The sequence below is a fragment of the Periplaneta americana genome, chromosome 8, assembly GCF_040183065.1.
Source record: "Periplaneta americana isolate PAMFEO1 chromosome 8, P.americana_PAMFEO1_priV1, whole genome shotgun sequence".
Classification (NCBI taxonomy): domain Eukaryota; kingdom Metazoa; phylum Arthropoda; class Insecta; order Blattodea; family Blattidae; genus Periplaneta; species Periplaneta americana.
This window is the reverse complement of record NC_091124.1, coordinates 19,797,894-19,817,739: the sequence shown is the minus strand read 5'-3', so window position 1 is coordinate 19,817,739 and position 19,846 is coordinate 19,797,894. Positions and strand designations below refer to the sequence as shown.

The following is a 19,846-nucleotide window of genomic DNA, read 5'->3' as shown; positions in this document are numbered from 1 at the left end:
ATGGAATGTGACCTTGTAATATTCTACGATGCGATAAAGCTGTGAGTGACTGTCAGATTGGGCGTTCTGAGAACTGAAATTCTTCCGGGGAGGTGTAACCGCTAGACTGTGTGCTGTAACGTTGTAGAACAAGAAAGCCGTTGCACAGTACCACAGTTGTGTAGGTTATTTCTGTATAGCGTAGCCGCCGAGTGCACCTAGTGCGTTAATACTACGAATAAGATTTTCCTCGATTATTTATTATACAATGAAGGTTGCTGTGGTAAGTAAAGTGTACAGTATATACCTCTATTTATTTATCTATGGTACGTACTGTAATACGTATCAAGAGGAGTAGAATAATCTACTCTGGAATTTTGAAGTAAGAGGAAAAGAAAGGAATCCGTGTTCTGAAATTTATCCAGCCTATGTATTCCTCACTGACAATTATATCTTAAAATACTAAAAAGAGCAGATTTGTCTGCGTTTGTCGCATGTGCATCAACATGCTTACGAAAAGTCACTTTTCAATGCCAATAATTTATTCTGTGTGCACAAGGTTGGAATTTTGAATTAAGAGGAAAAGGAAGGAATCCGTGTTCTGAAATTTATCCGAAATTGTGAACGTACTGGTAAGTTAAGACACAAAACCAGATGGATAAAGATTTTGAGATACGTGGGTACTTTCCAAACTTAAATAAATGCCAAAGGGAGATGTCTTTACTAATTCAATTTGTTTTTGTAGGTTACTGGTGGAAACAAAGGAATTGGTTATGCAATTGTCAAGGGACTTTGTGAGAAGTATGAAGGACTTGTTTATTTGACGGCTAGAGATGTTGGAAGGGGTGAAGCAGCAGTAGCAGAACTGAAAAAGGTAAAATTGAGTCATGTATATGACGATTTAAGCTATTTATCGTAAACTTCTTTTATCGTTGCTTTGTTTTTTCTCTTTACCTTCTTTCCGTTGATATGAGAGCAAGAGCAAAAGTGTCAAAATACATTGTGTTTTGGCAGTTTATGATGGGCCTTACATCAGTTGCTGCTTGTTGCAGGACCAGAGTCCTCGTGATTGCATCCTGCCTCGATCTTCTGGCATTTCACCTCAGATTAAAAATTGTGTAAATGTAACCCAACTCTTCCTCCGTGTAATAGCTGCTGGAAGAGATGCGCATTTTCTCTGACTCTTATTTCACGTCTTTTCCAGAAATTGTCATTCACATGGAACTATTTCTCTGCACTAATATCTCCAAAATCCGTGTTTTTTAAAAGATTTTACAGGAGAAAAAAAACCATTGTCACTTTTAATTTCCTTGATTTTCAAAGCTAATCAGTTTCGGAATAATTTCAATAATCACAAGAAAAACGATGAAATTTTACGGGAAGTGACTTTGAAAATCAAGAAAATTAAAAGTGACAGTACTTTTTTCTTTCTCCTGCAAAGTATTTTAAAAACACATAGCGGATTTTGGAGGTGCAGCAACGATATAGCCCTATTTTTAAGTTCCTCTAGTAAGCCTATATCAGGATTTGTTTTATACAGTTTGTTTTTTTAGCATTTCCTGGAGATAAAAATTACAAGCTATGACGTGTGGAGAACGAGGAGACCACAAATTCCTGCTAATAATTCTGCAACCTGTGCAGTGTAATTCGGTGATGGATACATTAGCAGTATGAGGTGTGACATTATCCTGCTGAAAATGTGCCGTGAAATGTACACATAATATGTTAATTCGTAAAAAAGAAAAATGCTTCCAAAACGTCTCTTGTGCCTCGCACACTTCATTGTTTCTTAATGAAAGAACAGTTAAGTAGTTCTGTGAGCACTGATGGCACATCACACCCCATTTTTTTCATGATATAGTGCAGTCTTTTTCACAGTTGTTGGCTTCTCTGTTGACTAGTGTATGTTATTATATGATGCTACAAGACTGTTCAAATGAAACCAAGCATCATCAGAATAGTAAATGGATCTGGGATCAGTATCTTCATTTTCTGCTTTTTCTAACACCGAATTAGCCTTTAAAAATTGTGCCTTTGATTGTACAGTCTTTGGGTTGTAATTTCTGGAGTTCTATAGGGTTTTAATTTTAACAATTCTGTCTCCCAATTTGCACATGCCTTAGAAATTTCTAACTCCTGTGCTACACATCTCAGGGGCTTTTAAGGACTAGCTATGTTCCGAGGTTACTTCTGTTTCATCAATTTTTTCATCAGTTATAGCACAACGTTTTTGCCTGTTTTCGGTCTTTCAAAGAACCTGTTTTATTATATCTGCCAACTAAATGTAATATTCTATTTCTGAAATATCAGGAGAGAATTGCTTAAAATTTCTGATAGAAAACTCCAACACATGTTGATAACCATAACATAACGTGTACAGGAAGACAGTCATAATTATTTACAAAATTAATAACAAATGCTCATAATCTTATTATTATTATTATTATTATTATTATTATTATTATTATTATTATTATATTTTTTTGCAAAAGGTTACATTTATCAACATATATATGTAGCTATATACGAAAGAATGGCTATACATGAAGTGAAGCCAGTGGCGTATGTGAAGAACTTCTCAGAGAATGAGGTGAGAATTTCTCGTACTATTAATGAAGAAAACTAAGACACAGAATGATTTTAGTTGTAATGCATACTAGGAACACGTGACCATCCCTAGCATACCATTATATTCAATCAAGGATAATTACATCATAAAGAAATTGTGCATTGAAAATATTTAGTTACTGCTTCTTTTATAATTCTTATTTTTTCTTCTTTTAAAGTCAGTTGTACGTTTCTCATTCCTGGACACAGTTCAGAAACTTATTTGTTTTTTTTTATCATTTTCTGGATCCTGGATGCAATCCTGGACAGTGGAGGAACTTTTTTTCTTCATTACCAGTCTTCCAGAACAGTCCCGGGGTTCACTTAGTTGTCCATCAAATTGAATTCCTATTCTTTTCCCGGGATAAGTTGAAGCTTAGTGCTGATTAGCATAATGCATTACAGGTGCTATGTTCGGTTCAAGTTTGTCGAGTATGGCGAAGTTCGATATTCTTAACGCAGTGGGAAACTGATTTCTCCCTCCGTCTGGCTCCAATATCGCTGTCACTCTCTCGCATAAGCCATCTATATTACAACACTGCAGCAATCTCTGAGTGGTTCTCCTCTTATGCAGGAGATTTGCTGCGGAGAATAATCATTATACCTGCATTAACCCATGTGGTAGCTGAATGGCCAGATCTTTAGCCTGTAAACACCTCTTATTAGTTCCACTACATACCCACTCTCAGCTTCCCCTGTGATTTCCCCCTCGGCCATGGCTGGTGAGGTGAGTCCCACACTGTACCATTATGGTATCTAAACCAGACACGTTTTCTTTCTTTCTTTCTTTCTTCCTCCTCCTTTTTTTCTGATCTGTGGGAATTTATAAGATAAGCACCCTTTCCATGTTTGCATTATGCACACTGAATTGGAGGTAATGTAAAACGGAAATATCAAAGAAACAATCGATACAATGCAATTCGCTAACAATAATAGATGGATATATGTCAAACATCTAAGTTACCACAGAATCTGCCTACCGATCCGGAGTAGTTGCGCTCGGGCATGGGTTCGATTCCCGCTTGGCCTGATTACCTGGTTGGGTTTTTTCCGAGGTTTTCCCCAACTATAAGGCAAATGTGAGGTAATTTGTGGCGAATCCTCGACCTCATCTCGCCAAATATCATCTATCACCAATTGATACAGCGTCATTAAATAACCTTATAAAAAACATGCAGCCTTGTAATTTCCATTAAATCGTAAAGTTTGTAATATGTACAATATACTTACTTAGTACCTTTTAAGGAACCCGGAGGTTCATTGCCGCCCTCACATAAGTCCGCCATTGGTCCCTATCCTGAGCAAGATTAATCCAGTCTCTATCATCATACCCCACCTCCCTCAGATCCATTTTAATATTATCTTCCCATCTACGTCTCGGCCTCCCTAAAGGTCTTTTTCCCTCCGGCCCCCCAACTAACAGTCTATATGCATTTCTGGAGTCGCCCATACGTGCTACATGCCCTGCCCATCTCAGATGTCTGGATTTAATGTTCCTAATTATGTCAGGTGAAGAATACAATGTGTGCAGTTCTGTGTTGTGTAACTTTCTCCATTCTCCTGTAACTTCATCTCTCTTAGCCTCAAATATTTTCCTAAGCACCTTATTCTCAAACACCCTTAACCTATATTCCTCTCTCAAAGTGAGAATCCAAGTTTCACAACCATAAAGAAAAACTGGTAATATAACTGTTTTATTAATTCTAACTTTCAGATTTTTGGACAGCAGACTGGATGATAAAAGCTTCTCAACTGAATAATAACACGCATTTCCTATATTTATTCTGTGTTTAATTTCCTCCCGAGTATAATTTATATTTGTTACTGTTGCTCCCAGGTATTTGAAATTTTCCACCTCTTCAAAGGATAAATTTCCAATTTTTATATTTCCATTTCGTACAATATTCCGGTCACGAGACATAATCATATACTTTGTCTTTTCGGGATTTACTTCCAAACCTATCTCTTTACATTCATAATAAAATTCGCTGTAGGATAATTAAATGAAAGTCATGTTGTGAAGTTTGTAATATTGTCTTATGTAACTGCACATGCACCTAACTGTGTACCAGCCTTGTTTGTTTATTCTTATCTTTAGTGAGTCAGAGCGCATAACTTTGGCCCACTCCATATGGATACTTCCAATTAAGCATTTACGTGACTTTGCATTTTATAGCATAGATTAGTAAATATTATGTAATGTGTTTACAGTAGAGATGTAGTCATTGGCTACTATTTTCACTGTGCATACAATATTTGAGAGAACATAAAGAAGTAGAGCATATGTATGTTCGTCATTAATTCGAAATAATTCTCACAAACGAACTATTAATGAGTTCATATCGAAATCTTCCCTAAAACTCCAAATGGATCTCCCAGCAAATAGCCAAGTATAAAAATTTAGCTATACATATTAACTGTAATGGCGTAAAACTTTGTCACATTAAGAAAAAAGACTATGAGTACTTGAAGAGCTAGTTGAATAGCCATTCTCATGGACACTCTGAACTCGTAGATTATTATTTCTAATTATATAGGCCTAATTCCTTATATGAACTAACAATTATTATAAACTGTAGCGAAGGTATACAAACTTTTAATGTACAGATGTAATCCTCATATCTAGTAATCATTATTCTACATGAAGACGGCTCTCATCCCGTCGGATTCCAGTCACTTAGTCACTTGTAATGAGTGCACCTCTATACATTTGTCACATATTCTGTGACACAGTACATGAGGGTAGGCCACCAAAGGGAAAACTGAGAGGCAGAATTTAAACTAAGTGGATAAAGCATCAGCATGTAGAGCTGAAAACCCGGGTTCGAGTACCGGTGCTGGAGAGAATATTCCTCTGTTCTCTCCATCCTTCATCATATGATAACACAGAATTCCTTCACAGAAATATCATATGTATTTCGGTACATCATAATAATATTATTCTACTTGGTGAAACCCAGAGAAATGCAAGAAGCAGGAAATATAAATAAACAAGACAAAATAGGGAGAGTTGGCAATCCTGTATCATGTACATAATGCAAAGTAAATACAAGAGTTTAAACACGTCATTTAAGAGATAACTGCGAAGCCTAGTTTTTTTCAGGTACGGTAAGTTATCTGCCTGGTCTCATGAAAGAACCATCAGAATTAGGTACCGATACTAGATTTGTAACAGGATCAAAGTGCAAGTTAGAAAACTGATATAATTTGGTCAATGTGTACACCACTTGGATTGGCTGTATGCTCTACACCTGCTGTGGCTACTACTATACTAATAATAATAATAATAATAATAATAACGCCAGTACTACAAAATAAATCTTTGAACTTCCTACTGGAAAGTTAGCTGGCAGATGAGCCCTTAATCCGTTGGTCTGCATTTATCACCTGCTTCTCTGTGTGTGATTGCTATGAAGTGTTGATTACCAGAGACAGCATTAATAGACAAGGATTATACAAAATTATGATTCATCAAGGGATACATCCAAAGATAATCAGACTCGTCAAGATGACCATGGCAGAAACCATGGCTCAAGTGAAGATATATGGTGGTTCAACAGAACAATTTAATATTGATAATGGGCTGAAACAAGGGGATGCTCTATCACCAATGCTCTTCAATCTTGCTTTACATTGGGTGATAACACACACAGGTATAGATCCTAACAGCACGTTAGTTTACAAAAGCGTTCAAATAGTAGGATACGCAGATGACTTGACTGTTATGGGACGGTCGTTGACAGCAATAGAAGAAGTGTATAAAGACCTGGAACAAGGAGCCGCTAAAATCAGGTTGCAGATTAATGCAAGTAAAACCAAACGGATGACACAAATAAGAAATAAACAGAATATATACAACCCTCCTAATCTGACGATAAACATGTTTGAAGAAACTGAGAAGTTTAAATATCTTGGAACAGTAATGACAAGTAACAATAACGAAATAATTGAAGTACAGAGTCGAATCACTGCAGCCAATAAGGCCTATTTTGCATTAAGTGCAATATTGAAATCTGTGTGCACAAGGAAACAAAACTTAAAATATACAAAACAATTATTAGAAGTACTTTCTTTTATTCAAGTGAAACTTGGACATTATCTAAGGAGACAGAAGCTAAACTAGGTATATTTGAACGCAAGATACTCAGAAGAATTTTTGGACCGGTGCAAGAAAGTATGCAATGGAGAATACGTTATAATAACGAGCTATATAAATTATATAGAAGTTTTGATATTGTTACTTTCATCAAATTAATGAGGCTTGAATGGGCCGGACATGTCTATCGGATGGAAGGGAAAATACATGGTAAAAGACCAATTGGAAGACCCAAAAATGGATGGATAGATGCGGTAACGATCGATTCTCAGGACTATCTCGGAACAACTGCCTGGAGGAGTTTAGCACAGGACAGGGACAGTTGGAGGAAGAAAATTGAGGAGGCTAAGGCTCGACTTTGGGCTGTGATGCCATCGTAGTAGTAGTAGTTGATTACCAGAATGAATAAACAAGTGCATACTCGCTTACAGTGAAACATATTATTAAAACGAGGTATAATCTTGGGCACCGAAATTGTAATGGTGACAAAGTCATTAAACAGTCTTTATGGAGAAAGTATTACAAGAATTAATTTTCATAGCTGTTTCAGCAGTCCATCTGCATCAGTTTAGCGAATCCCACTGTAATATTTTCAGTGATGAAACATGCTTTTGTCTTAGTAGTCACGATAATTCTCCAAAATAACCATTATTGGAGTACAGAAAACCTGCGGAACATATTGAAAATATCAGAGTATGGTGCATTATCATTGCTCAGAAACGATTATTGAATTTGTATTTTTGAAAGAGACAAACTTAAATTTGTTGCCTCGATATTCACTCCATTTTTTGCCTAATTAAGTAATTATGCATATTCCTTCCCCAGAAAGATGTGTTGTCTTAACATTGATCCCATTTTTGCTCAATTGATAAAGAAATAAAGTAATTATGCATATCCCTTCTCCAGAAAAATGTGTTGTCTTATATTCCTTCTCCAAAAAGATGTGTTGTCTCAACATTGACCCCATTTTTTTTACCGAATCAGGTAATTATACATGTTTTATTTGTTCCTTCCACTTCTCTGTGTAATTTACAACCCTCTGTTAGGACATAGAGAACAACTTTTCTCTCTGTATGTTGAAATAGAGAGTAAATACGAATCATGGACCTGATAATCTTCAAGGGCACAGATGTTTATCCATTGTTAAATAAAATGTCAGTTTATAAAATTGTTTGGGATTTAAAAATATGATTAAATTAGTAAAGGAATATGTAATAAATAAAAAGAATCTATTTTCGTTACTTGTTTTCTATTTTGATGACATAGACTTGAAGAGTTTAAAACTTTTAGATGAACTACTATGATGGCCATAGTAATCTGATCATAGAGCCATCGCTATGATCAGGAAAGTATGACAGTTATGTTTTGGCATAGAGAGTTATTAATTCTAAAACAATACCTGTGCCTCCAAGGAAATATTTGCACTTTGTGACAAATACTAAAAACTTTTAAACAATTTAGAAATGATATATGGTTATAGTATATTACTTTATCGTTTATTTATCGAGAGTTAAACTGATTTTTCTTTCTTCCAGTTGGGTTTGAAGCCGAAATTTCATCAATTAGATGTCTCTAAACAAGAAAGTTTGGATTCATTTCGTGACTTCATAAAGAAGGAGCATGGTGGAATTGATATTTTGGTTAATAATGCTGCTATGGCATATAAGGTGAGAATTCTAGTAACATGTTTTAGTTTATAGGGAATAAATATCCTAGTTATATACTACTTTTGTTTGTACAACAAAATGTTCGTCCTTACGTATAGATTAGCTTATGTCTTAATTTCTTATAGGTACATGTTGAATATATTGCAGCAGTGGATCAGCTTATCAAATAAATCATACAATATTTCCTTGCAGTTAGGTCAATAAAAAAATTATGCTATCATGAAATCACGTGCTCTTCAAAGGGTAGATTATATTAAAATATTTAGTGGAGTAATTTTTTTTAAGTTGCGGAATTATAAAATACCATACTGCATCATCAACTGGGATGTTTGGAATTTCATGTTCAAGTAAATTACATTTCCTTTTACAATATATATAAACCTTCCAGGGTTTGTCTGCTACTTACTAAATTCTCAGTGTGAACACTTTCATAGCTCTGGGACACATCACAGCAACTCGATTTTTCCCCAAGTACACTGAATCATTCTCTCTGTCATGTAATGCAAGTCAGAATTCAGGGCATGTAGCATGTATGGGTGAATCCAGAAATGCATATAGAACGTTAGTTGGAAGACCTGAGGGGGGAAAAAAACCTTTGGGGAGACCAAGACATAGCGGGAGAATAATATTAAAATGTAGAATAACTCTTCTCGGGTTCTCAGCCAGCTAATCTCCAACTCACCTGGCTGAGAACCCGAGAAGAGTTATTCTACATCAAACGTCGGGAAAGCCTCAAGTCATACAATATTAACATGGATTTGAAGTAGGTGAAATATGATGGTAGGGACTGGATTAATCTTTCTCAGGATAGGGACTGATGGCAGGCTTATGTGAGGGCGACAATGAACCTCTGGGTTCCTTAAAAACCATTTGAAAGTAAGTCTAAAGATCATCTTACTGGCCACAAACATTGCACGTGATAAATAATCAGAGTGTCTTTTGATTTGTTACAGCATAATGCCACTGAGCCTTTTGGTGAACAAGCAGAGAACACTTTGTACGTTAATTACTTCTCCTTGCTCAAAACATGTGACACATTGTTTCCACTTCTGCGTCCACATGCAAGAGTTGTGAATCTGTCAAGTTCTGCTGGCCACCTTAGCCGAATACCTGGAGATAAACTCAAGAAAAAATTGGCCAGTCCAACTCTGACTATAGGACAACTATCTGAACTTATGAAAGAGTTCATACAGTTAGTATTACATACTACTAGTAGCTTTATGTATTTTTTTCTATATATATTCTGTTCCTTAATGACTGTCTTCTTCCAGTATCCAGGAGCCTATTTCATAAAACTAGCAGTCTGCTTATAAGCAGTGTAGACTCATAATTTAGACTACTAAAACTAGTAGCTGTTTCATATAAATAGCAGTGTAAAATAACAGCACTGTAGGACTCATTTAGCAGTGTAGTAACAATGCTGTTTCATAACATATGAGTTCCGCTAATTTACACTTCTAATAAATAGTCAATTTTATCAGTTAGCTAGAGTCGACAGCAATTTGGAAGGCGGTAGTCTGCTAGAGTTTGCTTCAAGAGAGACAGATAGAGAGGGCAAGGCAGTGTACAACATTGCCACATCGTACTTCATGCGCATGTGCAACACAAATGACGCAGGAGAGAATTTAAATTATCGAAAGACAATAATGACCTTAGCCGTTGATTACTGTAAGCATGACACCATACAACCCTCTTTCCTTCGCTAACAATATTCTTTGCACTGTTCTTAATCCCACACCATACACTTCTACAGTTGTTTCTTGCACGTTGGCAACGTTGCAACCAGCATCAAGATGGCCGGCAGCGTTCTGCTTGTCAACGTTTTTGAAATAATAATACACCTTAAACACTATTTTCCGCGCCTACCTGTGCAATACTTTTCTTTTCACAGACTCTTCTTCCATTTATTTATCTTAAACACACACAGTAAATGTTGATTTTACTTATTCAATGTATTGAAACACTCACACGTGAACAAACGAACTTGGGAAGTACTTGTTATAGACTGATTCCAAGTGGTTCTACTGTACAAGATTGTGACGTCCCATACCAGAAATTCTACGGCGCATATAGCAGCCGACTGCCTTCCGAACTGCTGTCTAGTCTAATCGAGAATGATAAAAGTAAATAGAAGAATAGATTTATGAGTAATAAGGTATATTTCGTTTGAAAATAATTTTGTAGAAATGCATTCCCCAGCCCTAATGAAAAACATTATTTTTGTGAAACGTCCAAGAATGTTCAGACCTTGGATAGATTATGGTTTTATGGCAGAGACCTATGAACATAATGAAATGTCCCACACAACCTCTAATAAATGCAGTCATTGCCACTGAACAATTTTCAAACAGTAATATTTAAAGAAATAGGTCCGGGGTTCGATCCCAGATGGTGACAGGATTTTTTCTCGTTGCCAAACTTTCAGAACGGCCCCAAGGTTCACTCAGCCTTCTATAAAATTGAGTACCGGGTCTTTCCCGGGGGTAAAAGGCGGTCAGAGCGTGGTGCCGACCACACCACCTCATTCTAGTGCCGAGGTCATGGAAAGCATGGGGCTCTACCTCCATGCCCCCCAAGTGCCTTCATGGTATGTTACGGGGATACCTTTACCTTTTACCTTTTACCTTTAATACTTAAAGAAATAGGGCTTTAACATCAAAACAGCAACTACAAGTTGCTTTATATTGGTTAGACACTGGAGCACAATATCACAGCATTGCTTCTGGTGTTTCAAAAGCAACTATGCACAATAATTAAAGTGTGATGAAGAGTATAAAATATTAAGAAACTTTATGATGGCCAAAAGTTGTAGCTGAAGTTAGTACTAAGATTAGTGAACTTGGTGGACTGCCATTAATAGATTCTTTATTCTCTGAAACTGTCCTTTCTGTTCTTTTATTTTGACATATTAAAAAACACTACAACTGGGTTACTATATTGTAATAATAATTATAAATTTGGTGCATAGAGCAGGCTAAGAAATGCAATAGAGAGAATAATTATTTGTATCTTTGTCATATACCCTTTGAATGAGACCACACTACTGTCTGCTAAAAGTAGTGTCGAAAATTTAGGAATGCAGAGCCTTGTTCATGAAACAGTATTTTCCACACTGCTAACTACTAATTTTTACACTCTTAATAAGTAACTGCTAAAAAATGGTACTTTTATGAAACAGGCCCCAGATTTAATTTTTGTACACTTATTTATAAAGCCAGAAGTTTGATTTAAACACTTTTAGGCATGTCTCCCATACTCTTTAATGCCATATAAAGGGAATGTCTTTATCTTTAATTAATTGATTAACTAGTGGACTTAACTCGTGTTAATTAAGGAAGATTTGTGCGGCTTACAGCTGTTTCAGTGCTTCACGCACCATCCTCAGAGCCTACTAGATCACGGCGTCATCTCGAACTTCTCTGCCTGTTATGTGGGTGTGTTTGATTGTTGAAAGGTGTTAAAGAGTGGAGTCAAATAGTGTGTGTGTACTGAAATTGATCTCAAATTCTCAACACACAGATCAATTTCAGTACACACACACTCTTTAACACCTTTCAACAATCAAACACACCCACATAACAGGCAGAGAAGTTCGAGATGACGCCGTGATCTAGTAGGCTCTGAGGATGGTGCGTGAAGCACTGAAACAGCTGTAAGCCGCACAAATCTTACATAATTAACACGAGTAAGTCCACTAGTTAATCAATTAATTATATTCAAGTGTTAAAAGTAGTGTCCGCAAGATTCAAAATCTTTATCTTTCTTAAAAACTAATATTGATCTGCGTGCTGGATGTGTAGTGACACGCATCTAATTTTGTTCACAAGATGCTTTCCTGTCCCTCCTTCTCCCTATATCTATTCATAATTACAATTTACTAGACATCAGATATGATTCTGAATCTTCTGTGTATAGGTGCGCAAAGGAGGAGAAGCACCAGCAGGAGGGTTGGCCAAACTCTGCATACGCTGTGTCTAAGGTTGGAGTCAGTGCCTTGAGCTTTATCCAGCAACGAGCATTCGATGCTGACTCTAGAGAAGACATTGTAGTGAATGCTGTTCATCCTGGCTATGTGGACACTGATATGACAAGTCATAAGGGACCATTGACAATAGAACAAGGTAATACTCTTTGAAATAATGTTCATCGTAAAGGTGGGATATTTTTGGCGAAGTAGATTTAATTTGGTATTACTAATTAACCAAGGCCATGAAGAAAAAAATAAAGGTATAGTTTGACAACTTCAAGTGAAACCCCGTAAAACACGCCAACTTCTGGAATCTCTCTCTTTCTTTCTTCTCTCTCCCTCGCTCCTCGTCATTCAGTCACCAATCACCATGTAAATATCTGAGAGGGTGTGTGTGGGCATCGCGACCAATAGAAGAACCACTCTCCAGTATTACCACAATAACGGATTCTTCATTTTTGCCTCGACTGTCGGCTAGGAAGGTTCCATTATGCTAGCATTGCAGGCAACTAGTCAACCTTTTAATGCTTTTGTTAGCAGGTTTGACAAACTGTAAGTGGACCTGCAAGTACATAGTGCATAGTGCTCTCTCCCTTCACCCCGTGCTTTCTCACTTGCTCCTCCCCAAGACAGCCAGCGCTCGCGTAGTAACTCGGTCAGGGTTTCAGTTCGATTTGTCAATCTATAGCAACAATTTGGTTCATAATTTTGAATTTAGTTTAAGTGGCATGTGGTGATGTTACATTTAGATAAGCACCTGTATCCATGCAATGTCTGGACAGTAATTCATCTCTTACTGCCTATATACAGGCCGTTGCTGACCCAAAAGCGGTTCACAACACGCTACTGTTTAGTTTGGAATGAAATGTTGGTCAGCATTTCTGTGGGGGGCAGTTTATAAAAACAGAATCAATAATTCAAGTTTAGTGTTCTTTTCGAAGAGAATTTGGTGACCAGGATGGCCAGGTTCCAGCTTGAAGCAAAACTGTGAATGAGTGGGCAAGTTACAGGTGCAAAGATGGAAGAATTAAAACAAACCTCATTCTCATACAAGACAGTGAAGACCGCAGGAAATATCGAAAGGATAAGGGTGACAATGTAGCATAACCCTAGCTGTTCAGTAAGGTGACACATTCTACAATGTCACCAAATTTGACAGCTCCAGATTTTTTCTTTGAAACAGAGGGTGTTTTCCCGTAGATTATGCGTTAATCAAGAACTGAATAACAAGATTCGGCATGAAATTGAACACATTGATCAGGAATTACTTTTTCATATCTTGAAAAGTTTCTAGAAGGAATTTAAACATTGCATTACAAGTGAAGGCGGTCACTTGAAGGATGTGATTTCTAAAAGATAACCTCAATTGTGTAAATGAACAAAATCTAAAAGCATAAATAAGCTATTACTCACTTATTTACAAATGACTTTTAGAAAATTTGAAGGTTCATTGCTATCCTCACATAAGCCCACCAGTGGTCCCTATCCTGAGCAAGATTAATCCAGTCCCTAGCATCATATCCCACCTCCCTCAAATCTATTTTAGTATTATCTTCCCATGTAAATAAGCTATTAGATTGTTTAAATACGTATTTCTTTCATTTCATAAAGTTTCGTCACATTTCAAAAATAGTTACACTGAAAATGCCCCATCTTGTATATAATTTGACGTTGTGATATTATTGAGATTGTAGATCATAGAAGTTTTCTTTCTCCCATCCCCTCATTTTTAAGAACGAAAACTTCATTGTAACAAGTTATATTGTAATTGACCAGAACAGGGATAAAATATAGACATGAAACATGTCAACAACAGTTTCATTTTAACTGTTGGGGAGATTTTATTAATATTCAGCATCTATGAATCAGAGTATCAGAAACGAGTCCCTCTGTTTGAAATGGAACACAATTGACATTCTAACGGGTTTTTTTTATTACATACAAGCTGACAAATGAACCAGTGCATTTGGTATCGAGTGAAAAATAATTTCCTAAGAGAAATTGTCATATACAGAATTATTTATACTTTTGTTATGTCACTCCTGGCACAGAAAACTACACAGGTTGGTAAGGATCTCTCTTAAAAGATTTTAGTCACTAGTCTTAAACACCTTTGTTATGTGTGGATGAATTTTCACAGAAGCAAGCTGAGAGATGCCTGTGACACACAGAGAATTCTGTCTCAAAATAAAAGAGATGAGTTTAGGTGAGGGGTTTGGACTTTTTCCATTGCTGGTTGTCACAATCAAAAATTAAGACACAACGTTTCGAAGGGTCGTTCTCCCTTCGTCTTCAGGTGGAAGGAAGGAGAGAAGAGAAAAAAACCTACTGTTGGGATCGTTACGTACAGCTATAATGATCCCAACAGTAGGTTTTTTCTCTTCTCTCCTTCCTTCGGACTCGCACTTAATCCAAGTAAGACTCAAGCCATAATTATTGGACATAAGCGTTTAGTTAACTCCCTTAATAACAGTAGTCTTTCAGTTGTTACCCTTAACAACACGCTAATCTCTTATTCATCTGTCGTAAAAAATCTTGGCTTCTTTTTTGATAATAATCTAAGTTGGAATTTTCAAGTTAAAGAAACGATAAAAAAAAATCTGTTCCTCCATTCACTGTTTGAGTTGCTTGAGAAACTTCTTGCCCCAGCAACTAAAACTTACCCTAGTACAAACCCTAGTAATGCCGCACTTCGATTATTGTGACGTTTTGTTAAGTGACCTAAGTTCTGAATTGTCAGTCAAGTTACAGCGAGCTCAGAATATGTGCGTCAGATACGTGTGTAACATCCGACGATATGATCACATATCACCGTCCTTCGCAAGTCTCTCGTGGCTCTGACTTAAAGAACGTAGAACTTTACACACTTTGTCTTTACTCTTTCGAATTCTGCACACTTCAACACCAAATTACCTTTCTTCTCGTTTCTCTTATCTATACTCTAACCACGACGTAAATACCAGATCACTTATCTGTGGCACGCTAAGTATACCTCTTCATAGAACATCTTGTTATTCATCATCTTTTACAATATCCACCTCGCGTCAATGGAATTCCTTGTCACAAAGTATTAGGGGCTGCAAGACAACAAACACCTTTAAGAACAGCTTAAAAGATAACCTTATTAGCATTTCACTCCAATCATACTGATTTAAAATATCACTGACTACATTGTTACTTTTTTCTTTAGATATCATCCTGATTCTGCTGTATTTTTATTGTCTCATAATAATCTCTTTCTATTATCTAATATTATTTGAAATATATTAACATTCTATGTATTTTAGTTTAATTCTGCTACACAGTTTATTTCAGTGTTTAATTAATAGCTCATAGTATTTTGTTGTTTAATTCGTAAATAATTCTTGTATACATGTAACTCTCATCTAAATCAAATTGTTAAATTCTTTGTAAGTTCATGCATATGTATATACACTTTTTGCTGGTTGAGTGGAAGAGAAGGCCTTACGGCCTTAACTCTGCCAGCTAAAATAAATCATTATTATTATTATTATTATTATTATTATTATTATTATTATTATTATTATTATTATTCCACCTGAAGACAGAGGGAGAACCACCCTTCGAAACGTTGTGTCTTAATTTTTGATTGTGACAACCAGCAATGGAAAAAGTCCAAACCCCTCATCTAAACATTAACGATCCACCATTGCTTTCCAACCCCTCATTTAGATCAAAAGAGATGAGACAAAATGTACAGATCATTTCTCACACAGCAAAAAAAAAAATCAATTCTGGAAATATTGTTGTTCCTGTCGTCGACATCATTGTTCTTGAAGCTTCCTTGCTACTAATGTATACCTCTGAATTCAGAACTCTGAAAAAAATGAAAAAGAATAATTCTGTGATGTTTGGGTAAAGGGAGATAAGTCATAAAAATGAGTTCGGAGATAAATGAAAATTAAACATATATACATCTTGATTACACAACTTTTAACTCTGTATCACTTCGGATAAGAACTCTCTTGTGTTAAATATTAACGTACCTTGAAGTTCTTATCATACATATTCCAAAAATTAAACTTGGAACCCTTATAACAAATAATTTTCTACACAAATAAAGCACATCAACTGTTTGTATTCTTTGATTTTTGCACACCCACTTATATAATTTAACTTGTGTGATCATCTGGGGAACAAAATTCCACCTGGACAAAAAAATGACTTATACCCCTTTACCCGAACACCACAGAATTATAGTCAGTCACAGAAATGAGATTTTTACATGTTGTGGTCTATACGTTGCAAAACTGAAAGAAAAACAAAGCTAGTAGGAAGGGTTAAAGATATCTTTAAATTAACAGAAAAAATAAAAATGTATATCTGAACTGATAATTATAAGCCTTTGGGAAACAAATCCATGAATGCCAGGTAAAAGTTTCAAAATACGATGTGCTAGACTGAACCCAGCCTGATGGTGATGGAGGTGGTAATTATTGCTATTATTGTTATTATCATTATCATTATCATTATGTACTATCTTTATTAATATCACCATCATCATCATTATAGCTATTTAGTTTAAGTTCAAATAAGTATACTTACCTGTTATGCAATATGTCATTCAGTTATCTTGATGTTATGAAATGCTCACATGTACACGTGTTTTTCAATCTCCAGGAGCAGATGCACCTCTCTATCTGGCACTTCTCCCAGACAACGTCAAGTCTCCCCGTGGAAACTACATCTGGTGCAACAGAGAGATCGTAGATTGGATTAACGGTCCAATGCCTGGTCCATATTAGAAGTGGACTGCCAGTTACTCTCCTATACTAAAGTCATTATTTTCATCGTCTGCTGAAAGAGTTTTATAAATTCCAGTTTGTACTTTTATATATCATTACAGCATCAGTATTTTCATAGTTTTTGTTTACTACCCTTAAGTGATTAACCCCTCAGGCCAGTTTTCTGTATGCGTGTATGCAGCTCTGTAGTGGTTTTACGTACATGTGTATGTATCATGCAGGATTACGAAAAATTGGTCACAATTCGTAATCTAGTGGAGATATTTTCATGCAGTTTTTTCGAGTCTTGATTTTTTACTGCCATATGATTGCATTATGATTAACCATTTCGAAAATAGAACAAAAGAGTGACGTCATGTAAATTTAATTCTACTAGGGGATTTAAATACCGTTTCAGCACCTAGCATCAGACCTCTTAAATACTGAATTGTGGGGTTAAATGCAAAATATGATTGGTTATAAATGTTGACATATATTTGCAACTGAGTGAAGAGACATAATGTCTGTGTCTCTGTTTTGGAAGTCCACAGCTTCTGCAGTAGAATGCAGAGACACTGAACTGTATTGAGCTGTTTATATTTAAATCCTGTTCTTTATTTTGCAAGAAAAAAGATAATTTAGTCAGTATTATCAAGAAACAGATCATTTAGTCAGTATTATCTGTATTAAAGTTTATTTTTCTGACATTGTAGATGTCAGTGGTGCCATAATACATAAGCACTAAAATTTAACTTTCTTAAGCTCTACAGTTGAATAATATGGAGGGGAACCAACATACTGGGAGTTAATCTTTGAATATAAGTTGGAACCTCGATTTTTGTAGTGGTTCCCGTATTTTGTTTCTTGCTTCAGCTTATATCTGTAGGCAGCAACTATAGATAGCCTACTGCAAAGATAATGTAATGTGAAATAATTCTGTTGTAGAATTTATTTAAGGTTGTGCATTTTTGTCATTTCTCACATTTTATTATTTCAGAATTTTAATTATTGTGAAATCTGTATTAAAAATAAAAATGATACTTGATCACATAGTGGTGCATATTGCAGTATTGTAATCAGTATTAATATACACCACATATAATCAACAGAGTTCACTGTTGTGTACATGCTGTGCTTGTATTGGATATTGTCTGTAACTGATTAAAGTAACTTCTAAACTTTTTGATTTTATTATTTTCTTTTTACAGTCTCGTCTCATTTTTCAACGTAGTGAGAAATGTTTCCAGTTTAGCTTTTTTTCCTTGCTAAATCTAGCTTTTACAAAGTTCAGCCTTCTGGCTTAACAGAAATTGTAGCTTCTTTTATTCTCTTAGCAGAAGGGAAACATTATCAGATTATGCCAAAATTATTAATAACTTAAAAAGAGTGTTAATACAGTCGAACCTCGATACAACAATTTTTTGGAGACTAGAAAAATTGTATTGTTATATCAGGGTTATTGTATTGAGGTGTAATAAAATTTTGTCCAAATTTATGTTCTGAAATGGAATATAGTAGACATAAGTGAGCCGTTCAAATTCTGTAAAATACAGCGCAAAGTAGCAATTAATATGTCCTTTGTGCTATCCACTGACTACTAATAGTTTAAATAAATTGAATATTAATTGCTACTTTGCGCTGTATTTTACAGAATGTTTACTTTAACCCTCATTACCCATTACCACTACTGCTGTCAATGGCTCAAGTATTAAACATTACTATGAAATAACATTTACTACCACTCGACCGGCTATTTGACTTTTCTTCTCCACCTACCACTTTAACGAAAGCAATCTCATACCCGTCTTTAAAATATTGTTGCCAGCCATTGCTTGCTTTGAAGATCCAACCATAAAGTACACTGCCACAAAATAAAGCGCCTTTTGACACACCGTAGATGGGAGGATAATATTAAAATGGATTAGAGGGAGGTGGGATATGATTGTAGAGACTGGATTAATCTTGCTCAAGATAGGGACTGATGGTGGGCTTATGTGAGGGTGGCAGTGAACCTCCAGGTTCCTTAAAAGCCATAACTGTATTAGCAAATTAAGAAAACCATAGCCCGAATGAGTTGTCCTAATTTAGGAGACTAGCCAATTGGCTGAGATGACACTAATAAATTATTTCCCAATCAACCCTCAGGGCATATATGGGGAAAGATGGGTATTTTAAAAAAAGGGGGGGGGAGAAGGAATATGCGCCCCTGGCTTAGAGATAGGTTGAAAGTGGAGCTGACAGAAACATCCATTGTGCTGGATGCTGGACTAAACAGGAAACAGAGTCCATCCCTGCCAACCAATCCCGGAATTTGAGAATGTGTAGGGATGAAGGATGTGATCCTTGGTGTGTATAAAATAGCCCGAATTGTAGCTCATCATGAGATACGACTTGAGTGGTCCTAGAATAAGACGAGCTGGGGATGTGTCCTGATCCTAAGTCTCAAATAGGCAAAAGTTGCTTGTTGCTCTTAATTCTGTATTCCAGGTTTTGAGAGACCAAGTTCAGCTTCGTGAGCTCAAGTAGGATAAGAGAGGAAACACCAACCTTGTACACATCCTGTATCAGTGTCTCAAGTTTTGGACACATATGAGTTTTAAAACTTTCCTAATTTTCATCCAAAATTTGTTAAATTTAAACTGCATAAACAGGCATAGATACTATCATCTGTACAAAATTTGGTGTCATTAGGCTAATAGTGTTGAAATTATATTTTATGTTGTCACTAAAAAGGCTCCTTGCATCAGTTTTCAAAATTTTTAGTTCATATTTGCTCAAAATCTTA

At 35.9% G+C, this 19,846-nt stretch overlaps 1 protein-coding gene across 1 annotated transcript; it reads left to right on the top strand.

Annotated features, from left to right (window-relative positions):
- The first annotated feature begins 25 nt into the window (after positions 1-25).
- On the top strand, positions 26-18,242 carry LOC138704530 (carbonyl reductase [NADPH] 3-like). Its single transcript, XM_069832511.1, has 6 exons — positions 26-262; positions 725-853; positions 8,218-8,349; positions 9,303-9,541; positions 12,265-12,470; positions 16,958-18,242. The coding sequence occupies exons 1-6, from the start codon at positions 248-250 to the stop codon at positions 17,080-17,082; spliced, it is 846 nt and encodes a 281-aa protein (XP_069688612.1). The 5' UTR covers positions 26-247; the 3' UTR covers positions 17,083-18,242.
- Positions 18,243-19,846: the final 1,604 nt, after the last annotated feature.